Genomic DNA, 14,874 nt, shown 5'->3' with positions numbered 1-14,874 from the left:
GTCAGACTGGACGTGTTGCACTGGCATCCCTTCAGATTAATCTGACAGTTCCGGAAGTGGTAGATACTGGGAACTAGGTCACCTCTTCTCTACTATACCGCTTGATGCTCATAAGATGCAAGTCATTGTCGAAAGCGACAGACAGCAAGTCATATATACATAATGTATATATATATTTCTCAAAATTGATCGTATGTGTATTCGTGTATTCGTTGTTTTGATTGTCCAGCTATAGCTATTATTTTAGCATTGCGCCCACGCACTACGAAGCCCTGGTTAAGAAATATTTTGGGACCTATGTATATGCAGCACAATGCTTCTTCGTCTTCATCTCGTTAGGGCTAATTTGTTCAGCCCCACGATATCAACAATAATTTATTTGCGAACTTAAAATTTGGCGATTTGTGTACTGATTATATATGTTAATAAGAGATATCAGTTGCTCACCATGGGGAGTTCAGCATTATCCGTTATTGTAAAAATGGATTTGCAAACATAAAATCATTTAATGATAAAATTTCAACGAAATGACGTATTTATTGATACATTGCGCTCACAGGTTATTTGCCCTTATAAAACACTATGTTTTCCACCAAACCATATCAACAAACATTTTTCTCGAAATAAATAATTGGCGACTGTTGTAGTGCTTTTCATTGGGTCATAACGATTTTTTTTTGTTTTTGCATTTTGTATTAATTGTATCATTTCCACATTAATTTAAATACATCCCAGTAAAATATATTAACAAGCGCAATTTTCGTCCATCAACAGACGAATATCGAGTTGTTACACGCGTGTTTCACGAAAGTTACTATCAGTGCTCGCTTTGTGTATTATCTTACACATCCTTCCATTTAAACCTAACCTCACTCTCTTATATTTACATTTATATATACAGATTTACATTATCTTATTACATTTATAAATCTGTTATAACTTTCCAAGTTTATAATATAAGTTTTTAAAGTTTGGTTCATTATCATTATTATTTCAATTTGCATTTTTTAAACATAATTTGAATATTGTGTTTAAGTTTAAACATTATTCATTTTTCTATCACGTTTTACAACAAATATCTGCAAGATTATCTGTAAGATTTACTGTACTATCGTGTAAGAATACAAGTATCGGTTGTTCCTCATTTTCTTATATTTACATTTATATATCAACACTAGCTGTACTACCCAGCATTGCCCGGGTAATAAAAAAGTCTTTGTCAGAAAATATGTTGAATTAATAATAACAGTTCTTGCATAGCAGTGTGTGTATAACAAGGTTACTGTTTCATCAGAAGCTAGTCATCAAAACTTTTCTCATGATATGCAGTTTGAAACATAGAATTGCAAATGTTGTTGTATATTAAATACAAATCAATTTTATGACCAAAGACTTTTTATTACCCGGGCAACGCCGCGTAGCACAGCTAGTATATATAAATCTCAAAGTTTGCGTGTATGTGTGTGTGTCCTTCGGTATGTCCAGTTATAGCTATTAAAATTTTGGAATTAAAATCACACATCCTACTGGATTTGAACTCATGAAGATTGTAACCGTAGGTTTGTAATCCAATTGTCTAACAACGAGTCTACAAAGGCTTTTACGATTCCTAGCTCTTAATATATCCTGTATACTCCCTTTTTCCGATTTCATACACTAAATGACGTATGAATTGAAATTCTATGAACTTTATTAACTTTATGAAACACGATGTTTTTTGTGTTTTTGTGAACTTCTATTTCTGATGTCTCGTAAGGTTCAATTGCTAAATCGGTAAAGTCTAATAATTTTCACGCAAACAATTGTATTATCTGGAGTAGGAATAGCTTCTACATTCTCTCTCCATTCAATCAGACAAAGTACCAGACAAAGACAGCTCAATATCTCATATTTACATTTGTATCAGTATCAAGAGGTACCAGTATCAAGAGGTACCAGTATCAAGAGGTATCAGTATCAAGAGGTACCAGTATCAAGAGGTATCAGTATCAAGAGGTACCAGTATCAAGAGGTACCAGTATCAAGAGGTATCAGTATCAAGAGGTATCAGTATCAAGAGGTATCAGTATCAAGAGGTATCAGTATCAAGAGGTACCAGTATCAAGAGGTACCAGTATCAAGAGGTACCAGTATCAAGAGGTACCAGTATCAAGAGGTACCAGTATCAAGAGGTATCAGTATCAAGAGGTATCAGTATCAAGAGGTATCAGTATCAAGAGGTACCAGTATCAAGAGGTATCAGTATCAAGAGGTACCAGTATCAAGAGGTACCAGTATCAAGAGGTACCAGTATCAAGAGGTACCAGTATCAAGAGGTACCAGTATCAAGAGGTACCAGTATCAAGAGGTACCAGTATCGTCGTATTCAAACTTTGATAGATAGCTTCTGCTGGACTGGTAACCTTTTTTATACACACACTTCTATGCACAAATTGTTATTATTAATTCAACAAATTCAGGATTTTTATTTTGTTTTCTCAGTTTGTATTAATTGTATCATTACCAAATCATCTTTTATTATAATCGTAGCAAAACAGACTTAATTTAGCTATGACTTGCTAATTATTTCACATTTAAACATTTTATAGTTGTTTCATTTTGTGTCTTAATTTATTTGACCTGTACAAAATATTTTTCTCATAATATGAAGTTGGAAAGTTACAGTTGTTTGGCAAAGTTTGAAAACTTTTACAGTTGTTTTATTTTTTCTCATAATTTATTTAGACTGCACAAAACACTTTTCTCATGATATGAGGTCTGAAAGCTAGAATGATAACTGTTGTTATATGTTAAATAAAAATGAATTTTTGCTGCAGGCTTTTATCACTCGGGCAACGCAAAACATTCAGCTAGTATAAATATTAAATATATATATAAATCTCGATGTTTGTCTATTCGTACATCCATCCGTACATATGTCCATACATCATCCTACGTACGTACATACGTTCATCCATACATCAGTCTGTATGTCCACACGGCAGTCCATACATCCGTACATCAGTCCAGGCATTTGTATGTCAGTCTGTACATTCAACGGTATGTTCATCAATACCTCTGTCCGTATGTACATCAGTCAGTATGTCAGTTCATACAATCATCTGTCTTCCATGCTTTACAGCTATAGCAATAAAGCTATAGTAATACAGCTATAGTCATATTATAGCAATAAAGTTTTGAGAAGGAAAACTCTGCTGCATAGGGGATTTGAACTCACAACCTCCAGTTCTGCAGGCATTCGTTTAACCAATACACTACACTGTCCATCTGGCTATATCAAGGAATAAGTTGAGCACATACTTGGAACACATGCAAATCTCTCATCTCTGCGTTATGCGTAAAGGCATTATAGAAAAAAAAATCTGTGAAGCCATACCAGAAGAAAATGCAAGCCAATGCGTGAAGAAAAACACTTGAACTCATAAGCCAACAAGACTATTGCAGTTAGTATAGATCTGTAGTAGGCACTGCAGCTGGTACAGTATGAATTACATAGAAATAAACACAGAACACAGAAATAAACAAACAGTTTCATTTCAAAGTTAGAATAGTAAATGTTTTGGTTGATTAAAAATAAATTCTCTGTACAAAACTTTTTTATTACCTGTGCAACACCAAGCATTCAGCTTGTATATATATATATATTTTATGTACATGTATATGTATGTATATGTACTGATCTACGCTATATCAGAAGCTTCTGACAACATACCAAATAAACCACGCTGTTATATAACTTGAGCTACTCATAAATTTGTGGCATCTTAGTCGAGCAGTTCTCTTGAGACAACAACTTTCATAATGCTAGAACTGGTTTGATGCAAACAATATTCAACAGCTTGATAGTAGTGCAATGTACTTTATCGTTGCAAAGTTAAGACGCTACAGCAGTGAAAACTAAATAAAGACTGCGAGAGGTGAAAGAGATGGGTAGGAGAAAGAGCTTTGTGTCATGGCCTGTTGTTGCAGATAAGCGGATTGAATTCAATTATTCAGGAGTGGGGTTGTTATGGGTCAAGTCACAATAGCCTTCAGACCTGTACAAATATATCAATAATACGGGCTAGTTGCATCATGAGACAGCCTTTGATAAAGTGTGAACGCATTGATTGCTTTGCAATTGTACATATCTAAAGCTTTACAATGGTTATATATTGACAGAATTACAAGCCAGTATCATATTGCGTATTTTGACAGCAAGTGCCAGCTAGCATTTTGCGAACAGCATGGCTGCACATCCTGCACTCAACTCACTTCTTTTATTCACATGTATTCTTGCATGGCATGCTCAAACAGTTAAGGTAAGTTTGCTAATGTACAATAGGTTGCCTATCTACCAGGTCTTTAATTTATACAAGTTTGTGGAACCACTCTCACTGACCCATCGGGACACGTTGGATCTATGATTTCTGTCTATTGTTAATGCATCAGATTTGAGCATGAGTGTTGAATTGTTCACACTTACTTCACAATGCAAGTCAGTCAAGTCTAGTCACCGAGTCCCGCAAGTCAGTCAAGTTGGGTTACTGAACAATCTAAGTCAGTCAAGTTGGGTTACTGAACAATCTAAGTAAGTCAAGTTGGGTCACTGATCAATGCAAGTCAGTCAAGTCTGGTCTGGCAATCTAGATAAAGAAGTGTTGAACCCAGACATTGCTTTGCGAATACAAACTGTCACCTCAATAGACAATGGCTACAATTTGATCACTAAAAATCAGTACACGTACATACATGTATGTTTGGCTTTCTTGGCAAAATATTCTGCTTGAAACAGAATGCCACAAATCGATTGGATTTTCTTGATGAACTATTGCATTGCTAATAGCTTCTTACTGTGTGAGAAGGCACCTGTTACTGGTTGCCACATTTGACATCTTGTTCTCTTTAGTCTGTAGGTCAAGAAGGAAAACTTGTGGAGGAATTGTTCTTAAAGAACACCATCCTTGCTGAAGCCAACAGGATAGTGCGACCACCTGGAACCAATTCACCTGATGGACCAGTTCATGTTGGTGTGGGGTATAACCTTGTCTCAATTACAGGATTTGATGAGTTGAGAGGATATATCTCTGCACTCTTTTGGGAAACTGCAGTAAGAATACTTGCAACGTTATAGCAGTATTAAAGGCTTGCCTTCACACACTGACAAAATGCATTTTTGATGCGTAGTTTCAGCAACCAGCCTGTTGGTTTATGTAATAACTGACGCAAATCTAATTGGTTGAAATAGTTCATTGTAATGATCTTGATTCAATTTTATTTATTTTCTGCTAATTGGCTTTTCAAAAACGGTTTTTGAACGACAATGATAACGTTACTTCAGGCAAAGAACTATTTATACATAAAAAGAGATATTCTTTTTGTAATAGCTCTACGCATTATACTAAAAATTAGAACATCATAAAACATTTCAGATAATTAAATATGTTAAAATCTTCTTGCCAGTTTAATGTATTTCATAAACACAGAGTACTTTTCTACTTCTGTGTTTTTATCATTAATGTATAGTGTTTGTTCTGAACAAACTATTGCAATACAAACTGCTACCACAAATCTCTGATAAAACATATTAGACAAGAACTGTCCTGATGATACTTAAGTGTCCTGGAAAACCTAAAAAGACGTCATCGACTTTGCACAGCTGAGGTCGGTCAATCTATTTGTAAGCACAAGGCATCGTTTGGTAGTGTCAGTGCATGTCATCACAAAAATATCTATGCCACTGGTCTGCAATGTATTTTGTCGGTGTGTAGCCCTGCCTTTATTAGCAACTGTCATTAGACATTGAAGTAATGTGTACAAAGGTTTTCTATTGCAGTTACAAATATAAACTTAGTAGTTGTCATTTCTGGTACTAATTTAATCCATTGACATTGCTTCATAGGTGTCAAGATCATTCAAGCATTAAATTGCAGCCAGTATTATTGTGTGCTATAGAATTAATCAATTTGGAGGAGAAATACAAAGATAATGTGGCAAATGAAGCAAACATAAAACTACAGAATAACATACTTGTTAATTGACAATCATATGTTCTCCATGCTCTCTGTGGTGGCCAATTTAATTTATCAAAGATTGGTACCATATGTACCATAGTTAGCTGTATCATATACCATAATTAGCTGTATCATATACCATAATTAGCTGTATCATATACCATAATTAGCTGTATTATATACCATAATTAGCTGTATTATATACCATAATTAGCTGTACTAAATATTACATACCGTAGTCATATAGTATTTGTACCATATCCCTTATCCCAGAGCCATATGATATTTGTGTCATATAACATAGTTACATGTATATAGTATTTGTGTCATATAACATAGTTATATAGTAGTTGTGTCATATACCATAGTTATATGGTATTTGTGTCATATAACATAGTTATATAGTAGTTGTGTCATATACCATAGTTATATAGTATTTGTGTCATATACCATAGTTATATAGTATTTGTGTCAGTTGCCATAGACATGTAGTATTCGTGTCATATACCAGTTCATCTATTGTTTGTATCAATGATCGTATATCAGAGTGTGAGCAAGAGAGCTTATCATTCGTTGTTGCTCATCTCACAGATGTGGACTGACACACGACTGAGTTGGAACAGATCTGAATATCCAGATGTAACGAATATCAAGGTTCCATCTAAATATATATGGCTACCTGACGTCACCCTATACAGCACTGGGTACGTAGAGTACATACCTAGATAAATACTATGTATCCTGTGGATAGCCATATGTAGGGTAAAACAACTCCTGTTCTACACTCCTAACCTTACCAAATATGGCTTCACACCTTCATGGGACCGATTAGATGAAGGAAGCAAAATTTGTTATTTTAGAAATGCATCACAAAAACTCAAAACGCTTACCTACTTTTCACCATCTACATAAGGCCAGTTTTATTTATACACAAACTATAACAGTTCCCATGTCTACAGCAATTAAATTTATGTCAATTTATGACTAACAAATTATCTAAGTTGGATCCCAAAAATCCCAAAAAATAGGTTTTCCCAACTGCTTGTTAAAACAGTTTAGGCGCGAGCTTTAATCATTGTTAAAATAATTATGCAGGCCTAGTTAGTTTATAATCTAATGTTTGTGAATCATGAAAGAGGGCTTTATGATAAAATCGTTTGAAATGGTGTCAGGCCTGGAAACCATAGATTGCTCTAATATGTATAACAGGCCGCCAGGTCAGTGGGACTTGGAGCTAGTCAGTGAGCAGTGTTACAGTTAATAATACTAGTGAAAGTTAATCCTGCTAGTTAGGTGACCTTAGATTAGAAATGGAGACTGACTCGCTAGAGTCACGTGTAGCTGAGAAAGATCGATGGCTGTCTGCGTAGAAAATGGCACAATGCTAAATACCTTCACCGTATAATAATGGATAATGTGTTGAACAATTAAGGATTATGTAGCAACTCTTATCATAATTATATACCATACAACAATATAAGATATTGAATGATGACTTAGAATAACATAGAATAGGGCAGAGTGGGTTGTTATAGGTGTGTTGTCATAAGGGTGCTGTCGTCTGGGTGCTGTCGTAAGGGTGCTGTCGTCTGGGTGCTGTCATAAGGGTGCTGTCGTCTGGGTGCTGTCATAAGGGTGCTGTCGTAAGGGTGCTGTCATTGGAGTGCTGTCGTAGGAGTACTGTCGGAGGGGTGCTGTTGGAGGGGTGCTGTCCTAGAGCTGCTGTCGTAGGGCTGCTGTCCTAGAGCTGTTGTTGTGGGGGCGCTGTCGGAGGTGTGCTGTCATAGGCATGCTGTTGTAAACATCTTCAGTATTTGACTAAGTTACACAGAGTTTCAAATAACTTATTTGAACAGAGCTGAAGTTTGACCCATCACTCATTTACAGTGACTAGGCTTCCAAGTGTATGAGACTAATTTACTATAATAGGTACAAAGAAGCTGAAAGCGGGGTACCGGAAGAGAAAGTTATGATAGATCCAAGTGGTTTGGTCTATTTCGTACCAAAGCGTATAATAAGCATCAAATGTGACATGAATATAAGGGATTTTCCTTTTGACACTCAGGTCTGTCAGGCAACTCATGGTTCCTGGGTGCACCATGGTAATGAGGTAAGTTGCTAGTTTTTCCTAAACCAACTTGGAGTTGTTTAGGCAAGTTATTGTCATCACGGTTCATTTCATTCACAAATGGCAAGTCTCATTTTTGTTTTGTGTATACATACACATGTCATGAGCTGCAACAGTAAACTGGTAAGACTGATGACATGCGTAAGTATGCACAATCTCGAATAACTTGGAGTCAGGCAATGTCATATTGTCATGATTAGGTTAGAGAGCCACTCTGACATGAGATGGATTATGTCTATTGTGTAAGTCCCATGTGTTAAACTCATGCCAGCTAGCCAAATTTAACACTCCATGTAATTGTAATTGTAAATGTGCATTGGAGCCGGCCCTCAGCATAATTATGCTATGTTGCTGATACTACAAATCCCACAATGCTTTGTTAGTATGTTGACGCATGGTCAAAACCAATGTTGCCAATTCAGCTCTTTGAACCTAAATCTCGCTTTTCCTCTAGCTTAGTTCCTACATTTCCCATTGTAGCTCCTTATCTAGCTCTAGCTCCTTGTTTGATAACTCAGCTTTTTTTCAACTTTTCACAACAGAAATATGTTTTGAAGTATTTTCTGGCCAAAAGGAAGAGGTTAAAAATTGAGACATATTGAATCAGAATTGCAATGAAAGAGCAAAGCTAAAGGTTTAGGAGTTGTGAACTCTTCCTGTGTCTCAATCATCCCGCTCATTCCTTATATCTGCGCTACCGATAAAAAACGTTCAAAAGAAATTTTTTCTGAAGAAGCCAGTATGCCAGTATTGTTGTTCCATAACAGGGCTAACTTTATATTCTGTGTGTGCTAATAAATTAATAATATCATTTAAAATTTTTAAGGCACTAAATGTTATTATTTCAAATATCCATTAATTGTATAATACTCATTGTTATTATTTCTAACCAAATCAAGTTACGTAGTTGTCAGCAATGATATACAGCCCCCCAAGGATAGCCGACGGCTGTCATATGGGCGGGGTTTAATGATGGAGCTATGTTAGGATTATGCTAGCCTGGGTTTCGGAGCTAACACAACTCTCCGGGGGGCTGTATATCGTTGTTGTCAGTGAGACTCTAACTGTAAGCCAGTCATAAAAATAAGAAGTCAAGAGACATATTTGATAGTTGTGAGTCTCAAGCACTGTGCTGGCCACATTAACCCATTAACTTATTAGAAACCGTAAAAGCTCTAATTAAATGCCATGGCGCTCTATTTTTCAACCATTCCTTGACAGTGGCGGCCAATTGGAGGCGGCTTTCAAATAGAAGCTGGCGGTCTATTTTTCAAATGGCTCATCAGATTTTTTGGAAGATAAATTTAGCCCTATTATGGGCGAAGCGAATGTCACCTATATTTTGCTCTTTTTTTCCGGTGGAGCAATATTACACCTTTTGGATGCAATAAATCTGCTAACTTACCTCCAACTTTTTAAAGATCTCTCAATAAATATGCATCAAGAAACTGAGAAATATCTCCACCAGTTGATAGCTATTGCTTGCAACTACCCTGCGATGATATTGTAGCCTGTGTCCTTTGCAATTTGTTGGAATTTTCAATTTTTATTTAATTCTAAGTTTGAGGACATTTTTTTTACATCGATATTTAACATTGTTGCATAAAAGCTCATTACACTCACTGTTATGTTTGCTAGTTTGCAGCCAGAATTAGCTTTTTATGTGCAATATACTGTAAGTGGAGTTATGAGCATCGATCCATTGCGAGTCGTGTTAAGACCAAATAACATGCTATTAAATAACATACTATAAATCTGCATATTTATAAGTTTTATAATGATAATCTATCAAATGATACCAATATATATTCATGAACAAGTGATATACACGAACCATGCTTATATTACATGCAGAAACAAAATTAATGTTTTTAAAACAAAAATATTTCTATCGTTTGCTCGGATAGCTGCGATCTGATTGTTGCTTTCGATGGAACAAACATTTTCTAGTTGTCCAATCTTTTGGCCTTAACTCTTTTTCTGCACTGCTGAACAAGTCAATATTAATTGCCAAACAATTTTTTGGCAGAGTGAAACTTTTATGCGCTGCAATTAGCCAAAATTCAATGGGTGAAAGTTTGCTCGCTAAATGTAACTTTGACCCGAAACTTGCAAACCGTATTTATATACATGTACTTCGAAGTAGAAAGACCGCGTTAAACAAGGGTCTACTATTAGCCTGAGACCGCTATTAATTATTTTTATGGTTTTGCTTTCAAAATTTCAACGGAAAAAAGCGAAAAGCTTCGAAGTTGGACAATGAGACAATTGATTTATATTAATGTAAGCGATTCATTATTAATATGATTTTGTGGACACTTTTCTACTGATCACTTGATATTATGGGTTTCATAAAGATCAAAGATTGTCAAAGTGGCGGTCAAATGGAGGTGGCGTTCAAATAAAGGGTGGTGCTCTATTTTTCAACCCTGCTCTTGTAGTGGCGGTCAAATAGAGGTGGCGTTCAAATAGAGGTGGCGTTTAATTAAAGGTTTTACGGTATATGTACTCACAACTATTACTTATTAGATATATGTACTCATAGCTATTACTTATTAGATATATGTACTTATAACTATTACTTATCCCATGACCAAACATGAGCGAAGCAATTGTTTGGGAGCTTTATGATAAATGCATATGCGCACACAACTCCTGCAAAAATTATCCGCCAACAGCCATGACCAAACTCTTGTACCGAAATCACATCAAAAAAATTAACCATTTTTGTGTAGAGTCGTTTAAGTATAATAATGATTCAAAACACGTATAAACCTATTTAAATATGTTATACCAATTCTTTGAAAAGTTACCGCAATATCCTAAAACTTACACATCTGATCGGAATATACATAACTAAACAGACTAATTTGGCCTAAAATCGTCATTACAATTTGACTAGCGTTTTTTTAATCAAAATTAAGATTGGCCAACAAAACGCTGATAAGGCCGTGTGACAGAGAGTATAGCCATTAAGTCGTGCGCATTTCATGAGAAAAACGTGCACATTTCACCAGTCTATGGCATTGTCCAATTGCCGAAGGTTTCTGTAATTAACGTAGAAGTACTGAAAAGTAATCGTTTCTTTTTTGCCGATTCTACTGGACTCTGACATTTTGGACACTTATAATGAGTACTTTGGTATTCCAACTGATGTCCAAAGCAGTGAAAGTAAAGGAAATGACAATGATATTTTTCTAACGATTTTTATAAGATTATTACAATATTTAATTGTAAGAATCGTGCACATTTCACCAGTCTATGGCATTGTCCAATTGCCGAAGGTTTCTGTAATTAACATAGAAGCACTGAAAAGTAATCGTTTCTTTTTTGCCGATTCTACCGGAATCTGACATTTTGGACACTTATAATGAGTACTTTGGTATTCCAACTGATGTCCAAAGCAGTGAAAGTAAAGGAAATGACGATGCTATTTTTCTAACGATTCTTATAAGATTATTACAATATTTAATTGTAAGAATAATTATTCGATTTGATAATATTTAGTTAGAAGAATAATCATTGGAATTTACAAGATTGAAGTATATAGTGACAATGTAATATGTTACTGTTATTATTTTTTTAAAGAATTTGTTGATGATACTGCGGCTGTGCCTAATATCGCAGTACCCAATATCGCGGTACTGCCAAGCCATTTTTAATATCTGCAAAATTAAGTAATGGGCCTACATTTTCTTATAGATACTCATCTATTTCTATGACAACTAGCTAAAATCTGTTTAGATTTTTAACTTCAGCATAATTTTTTAGATATAAATACAGAAATCTAAATAAATATCACAACTTCTTCATATTGGTTGCTATGACCAATGATATACAGCCCCCCCCCCCCCCCGCCTGTGTATATTACACAGCATCTTGCTATTTTACTTCTAATATTGCATTTCTCCTATTGCAGGGGAGAGATATAAACATAATCTTTTCCTTTCATTATTGCTGTTTGTTGTACATAATAACACCCAGTACATTACAGCTACCATTGCAGCTACCATTTCAGTTCTTCTATTGCACTGCAGTGCCATTTGACTGCTAATATTACATTTCTCAGCTGACAGGACCCTTTCTTTTTCCATTATCACATTGGTAGTGGGCTGTATGACAGGGGAGTTTCTAGTAACTAGTACATTTGTTATAATTATTTCATGAGGTGGCAAGGCAGACAAGTGCTGTAGTGGTTATCACGCTAATCCGTAAAACATAGTCTTCAAGTTCAATTAGAGCAGTGAAGCTGTTTCTTAACGCTCTTAGAGTGATAACATATGGATGTGCGGACACGGCTCTTATTATAGTAAAGATTTAAAGGTTTGTACAGCTCGTACTTACTAACTGCAAGCAGGTATATTCAAGTATCTCATGCCTGAAATCGTAACCTACTGGAGCATACACTTTTAATATTTTATTTTAGTGTTACTAACATAAAGCTGTTTTTGATTTCAGCTAAACTTGACATCCACTCACGCTGGCCTTGATAATTATCACTACCATCAAGACTGGTCATTATTAAATTTCAACCTGACAAAAGAGACAGTGATCTATGACTGCTGCCCAGAGCCATACCAATCAGTGAGTTGAATCTTTTTCCCAAAGGGTAGTAATCAATGTAAAGTTTGCTCTAATGTAATGTATTTTATTTTTCATTAAATTCTTCCTAATGAGAACAACTTTCACTATTTGAATTGTGTTTTTGCTTCATACATAAAGTAGTTAAGTGTACTGGCCCAGGTATAGCACCTAGTTACCACTTCTGTAAACAGTGTTTAACTCTCTGTATCTTGCTTCCTGTCAAAGTTTTCATGCAATTGCAGCTCGTGATGACCTTGGAAATCCAAAGGAACTCAAAGTTTTACTTCTGCATATTCGTTGCGCCTATGATAGCATTATACTTCATCCTGCCTGCAATCCACCTGTTCCCACCGACTAGCAGTCAGAAAACAACAATAGGTAAGGCAGAGCCTAGCCATTTCTCTTTCTCTAGTTAATGTGTCCAGCTATTCTCATAACCATGAATATTGTTGCATCTCTACAATTATTCTCTATTTACTGCTCATATTTTCTCAGAAGCAATCATTATCAACAATGACTGAATGTGATCATAATATGCAAGTCTTTTCAATGGGAAGAAATCGCACTTATCGTAAGTGTTTAGACCTCCCGGCATCTCATTAGGCTAGGGTAGTACAAGTAGTATAGGCTATTCATAAGGAGATGAAGGTGAAACGAAGGTCAGTTGTATAAATCGCTAACCATCAGCTACATTCCTCTTTTTCAGCGGGTCTGATGCTGCTCTCCACCATTTTCCTACATTCTTTACTCTATCAGCAGATCTCAGGCTTTGCTGAGGAAAAAGCTCCAAAACTTGGTTAGTTACACTGTATTCAGTGTCAGTATACCCTGAAATTTTGTGATTTTAGCAAATTAACAAGCCTCGGGGCATGCTAGAATTATAATTTGTAGTCTATTTTTACAGCTGGTGAGTTTAGCCGTAAAACCTAAAATTCTCTGAACTATAAGTATTCTTTGATTTTTATAGCCTTACCCTACGTCAGTGGTATTTTTTGCTTAGCTAGAGCTATAGTTACATTCAAAAAGTGTTGTAGAACTTGGAAAGCTGGGAGGAATATTAATTCTAAATCTTGCTCCCTTCTGAGATTTTTTGGTGAAACATTTAGTGAATGTCTTGCTATATACCAAGTCCTGAGTATTGCCTATTGTTTTTGAATAGTGCGCCGCTACCAGAGTCTGATGGCAATGACTGTGATAAGTATTGGAGTTAGCTCCCTTACAGCAACTCTGGCGAGTGCCAGTTACACAGCCAGGAGAGTTCCATCTGTTCTTAGAAAGGTGAGTACGAATATGCATATATATCAGCATCAACTCAGTTCGGGAAAATAGACACAGCTTAGTGAAGTTAACTTGTTGCAGGTCATGAACAGCATTCTAGGAAAGATCTGTTGTTTTGAACCATCGCATGGGGCTTTTACTCTGATCACCCAAAACACAAGCACACCCGTTTACACTGACCATGACATGACACCGATAGTTGATGAAGAAGCAGATGAACAGAACAACTCATCCTCTCACGTAATTAGCATGTCTTCCTTATGCCATTCAAATTTCAGGAGTAAAGAGAGAAACAACCATTTCATTATCTGACATGCATTAAACTTACTTTATTATTGCTTTAAGTGCAGTCAGAGCTTTCTTGTAGAAATCTGCTCTAAATTACCTGACGGATGAGCTGAAGCATGCGAGAGAGAGGAGACAACTTGAGCTGGAGTGGTACCAACTAGCCATATTTGTAGACAGGTTTACTGGTCTCTTGTATATTCCTTATCTGATTATATCGATTATAGTGGATAAAGCTCACTAGATCTGATCACTGGTTTCAGTAAGCGCACACTCCCTGCATTCACAACTACTTTCTAAGTCTCTCAGCAATGTACTTTAATTGTCTGTTTTGGCAAAATAAGTCTGCAGTTAATACATTGATTGGTTGAGGAATGATAGAAGTTTCTGATATAGTTTATATTATATTGTATGTTAGCTTGCTCCGACTTCCTAGGTTTAATTTACTAACAAGAGTAAATTTATTATACCATTCTGTTTCTGAATATGACTGCCATAAGTTATTGTGTTATATAAATCGCTAATCATGCTACCAAATGTGCTTTGACAAATCAGTAACATGTTGATCAGCTGATCAACTAATCATTGTTTATTGAACAGCATTAG

General features: G+C 35.7%; 1 protein-coding gene across 1 annotated transcript; it reads left to right on the top strand.

The window, feature by feature from the left end:
- The first annotated feature begins 4,162 nt into the window (after nt 1-4,162).
- LOC137391725 (neuronal acetylcholine receptor subunit alpha-10-like) lies at nt 4,163-14,790 on the top strand. The gene is made up of 10 exons (XM_068078258.1): nt 4,163-4,301; nt 4,889-5,089; nt 6,585-6,697; nt 7,923-8,103; nt 12,580-12,705; nt 12,948-13,083; nt 13,412-13,501; nt 13,865-13,983; nt 14,065-14,223; nt 14,351-14,790. Exons 1-10 carry the CDS (start codon nt 4,227-4,229, stop codon nt 14,510-14,512), a joined length of 1,362 nt encoding a protein of 453 aa, XP_067934359.1. The 5' UTR covers nt 4,163-4,226; the 3' UTR covers nt 14,513-14,790.
- The last annotated feature ends 84 nt before the right edge of the window (nt 14,791-14,874 follow it).

Source organism: Watersipora subatra, chromosome 3 (assembly GCF_963576615.1).
Source record: "Watersipora subatra chromosome 3, tzWatSuba1.1, whole genome shotgun sequence".
Lineage (NCBI taxonomy): Eukaryota > Metazoa > Bryozoa > Gymnolaemata > Cheilostomatida > Watersiporidae > Watersipora > Watersipora subatra.
The sequence above is the reverse complement of the archived record's forward strand: the minus strand, read 5'-3'. Positions and strand labels throughout refer to the sequence as shown.

What these genes read in the sequence shown, in the direction of transcription:
- LOC137391725 (XM_068078258.1), top strand. Translation starts at nt 4,227, where the DNA reads ATGGCTGCACATCCTGCACTCAACTCACTTCTTTTATTCACATGTATT. An exon ending in GGCATGCTCAAACAGTTAAG is followed by an intron (nt 4,302 to 4,888) that starts GTAAGTTTGCTA and finishes TGTTCTCTTTAG; the next exon opens with TCTGTAGGTCAAGAAGGAAA. An exon ending in AGAACAACTCATCCTCTCAC is followed by an intron (nt 14,224 to 14,350) that starts GTAATTAGCATG and finishes GCTTTCTTGTAG; the next exon opens with AAATCTGCTCTAAATTACCT.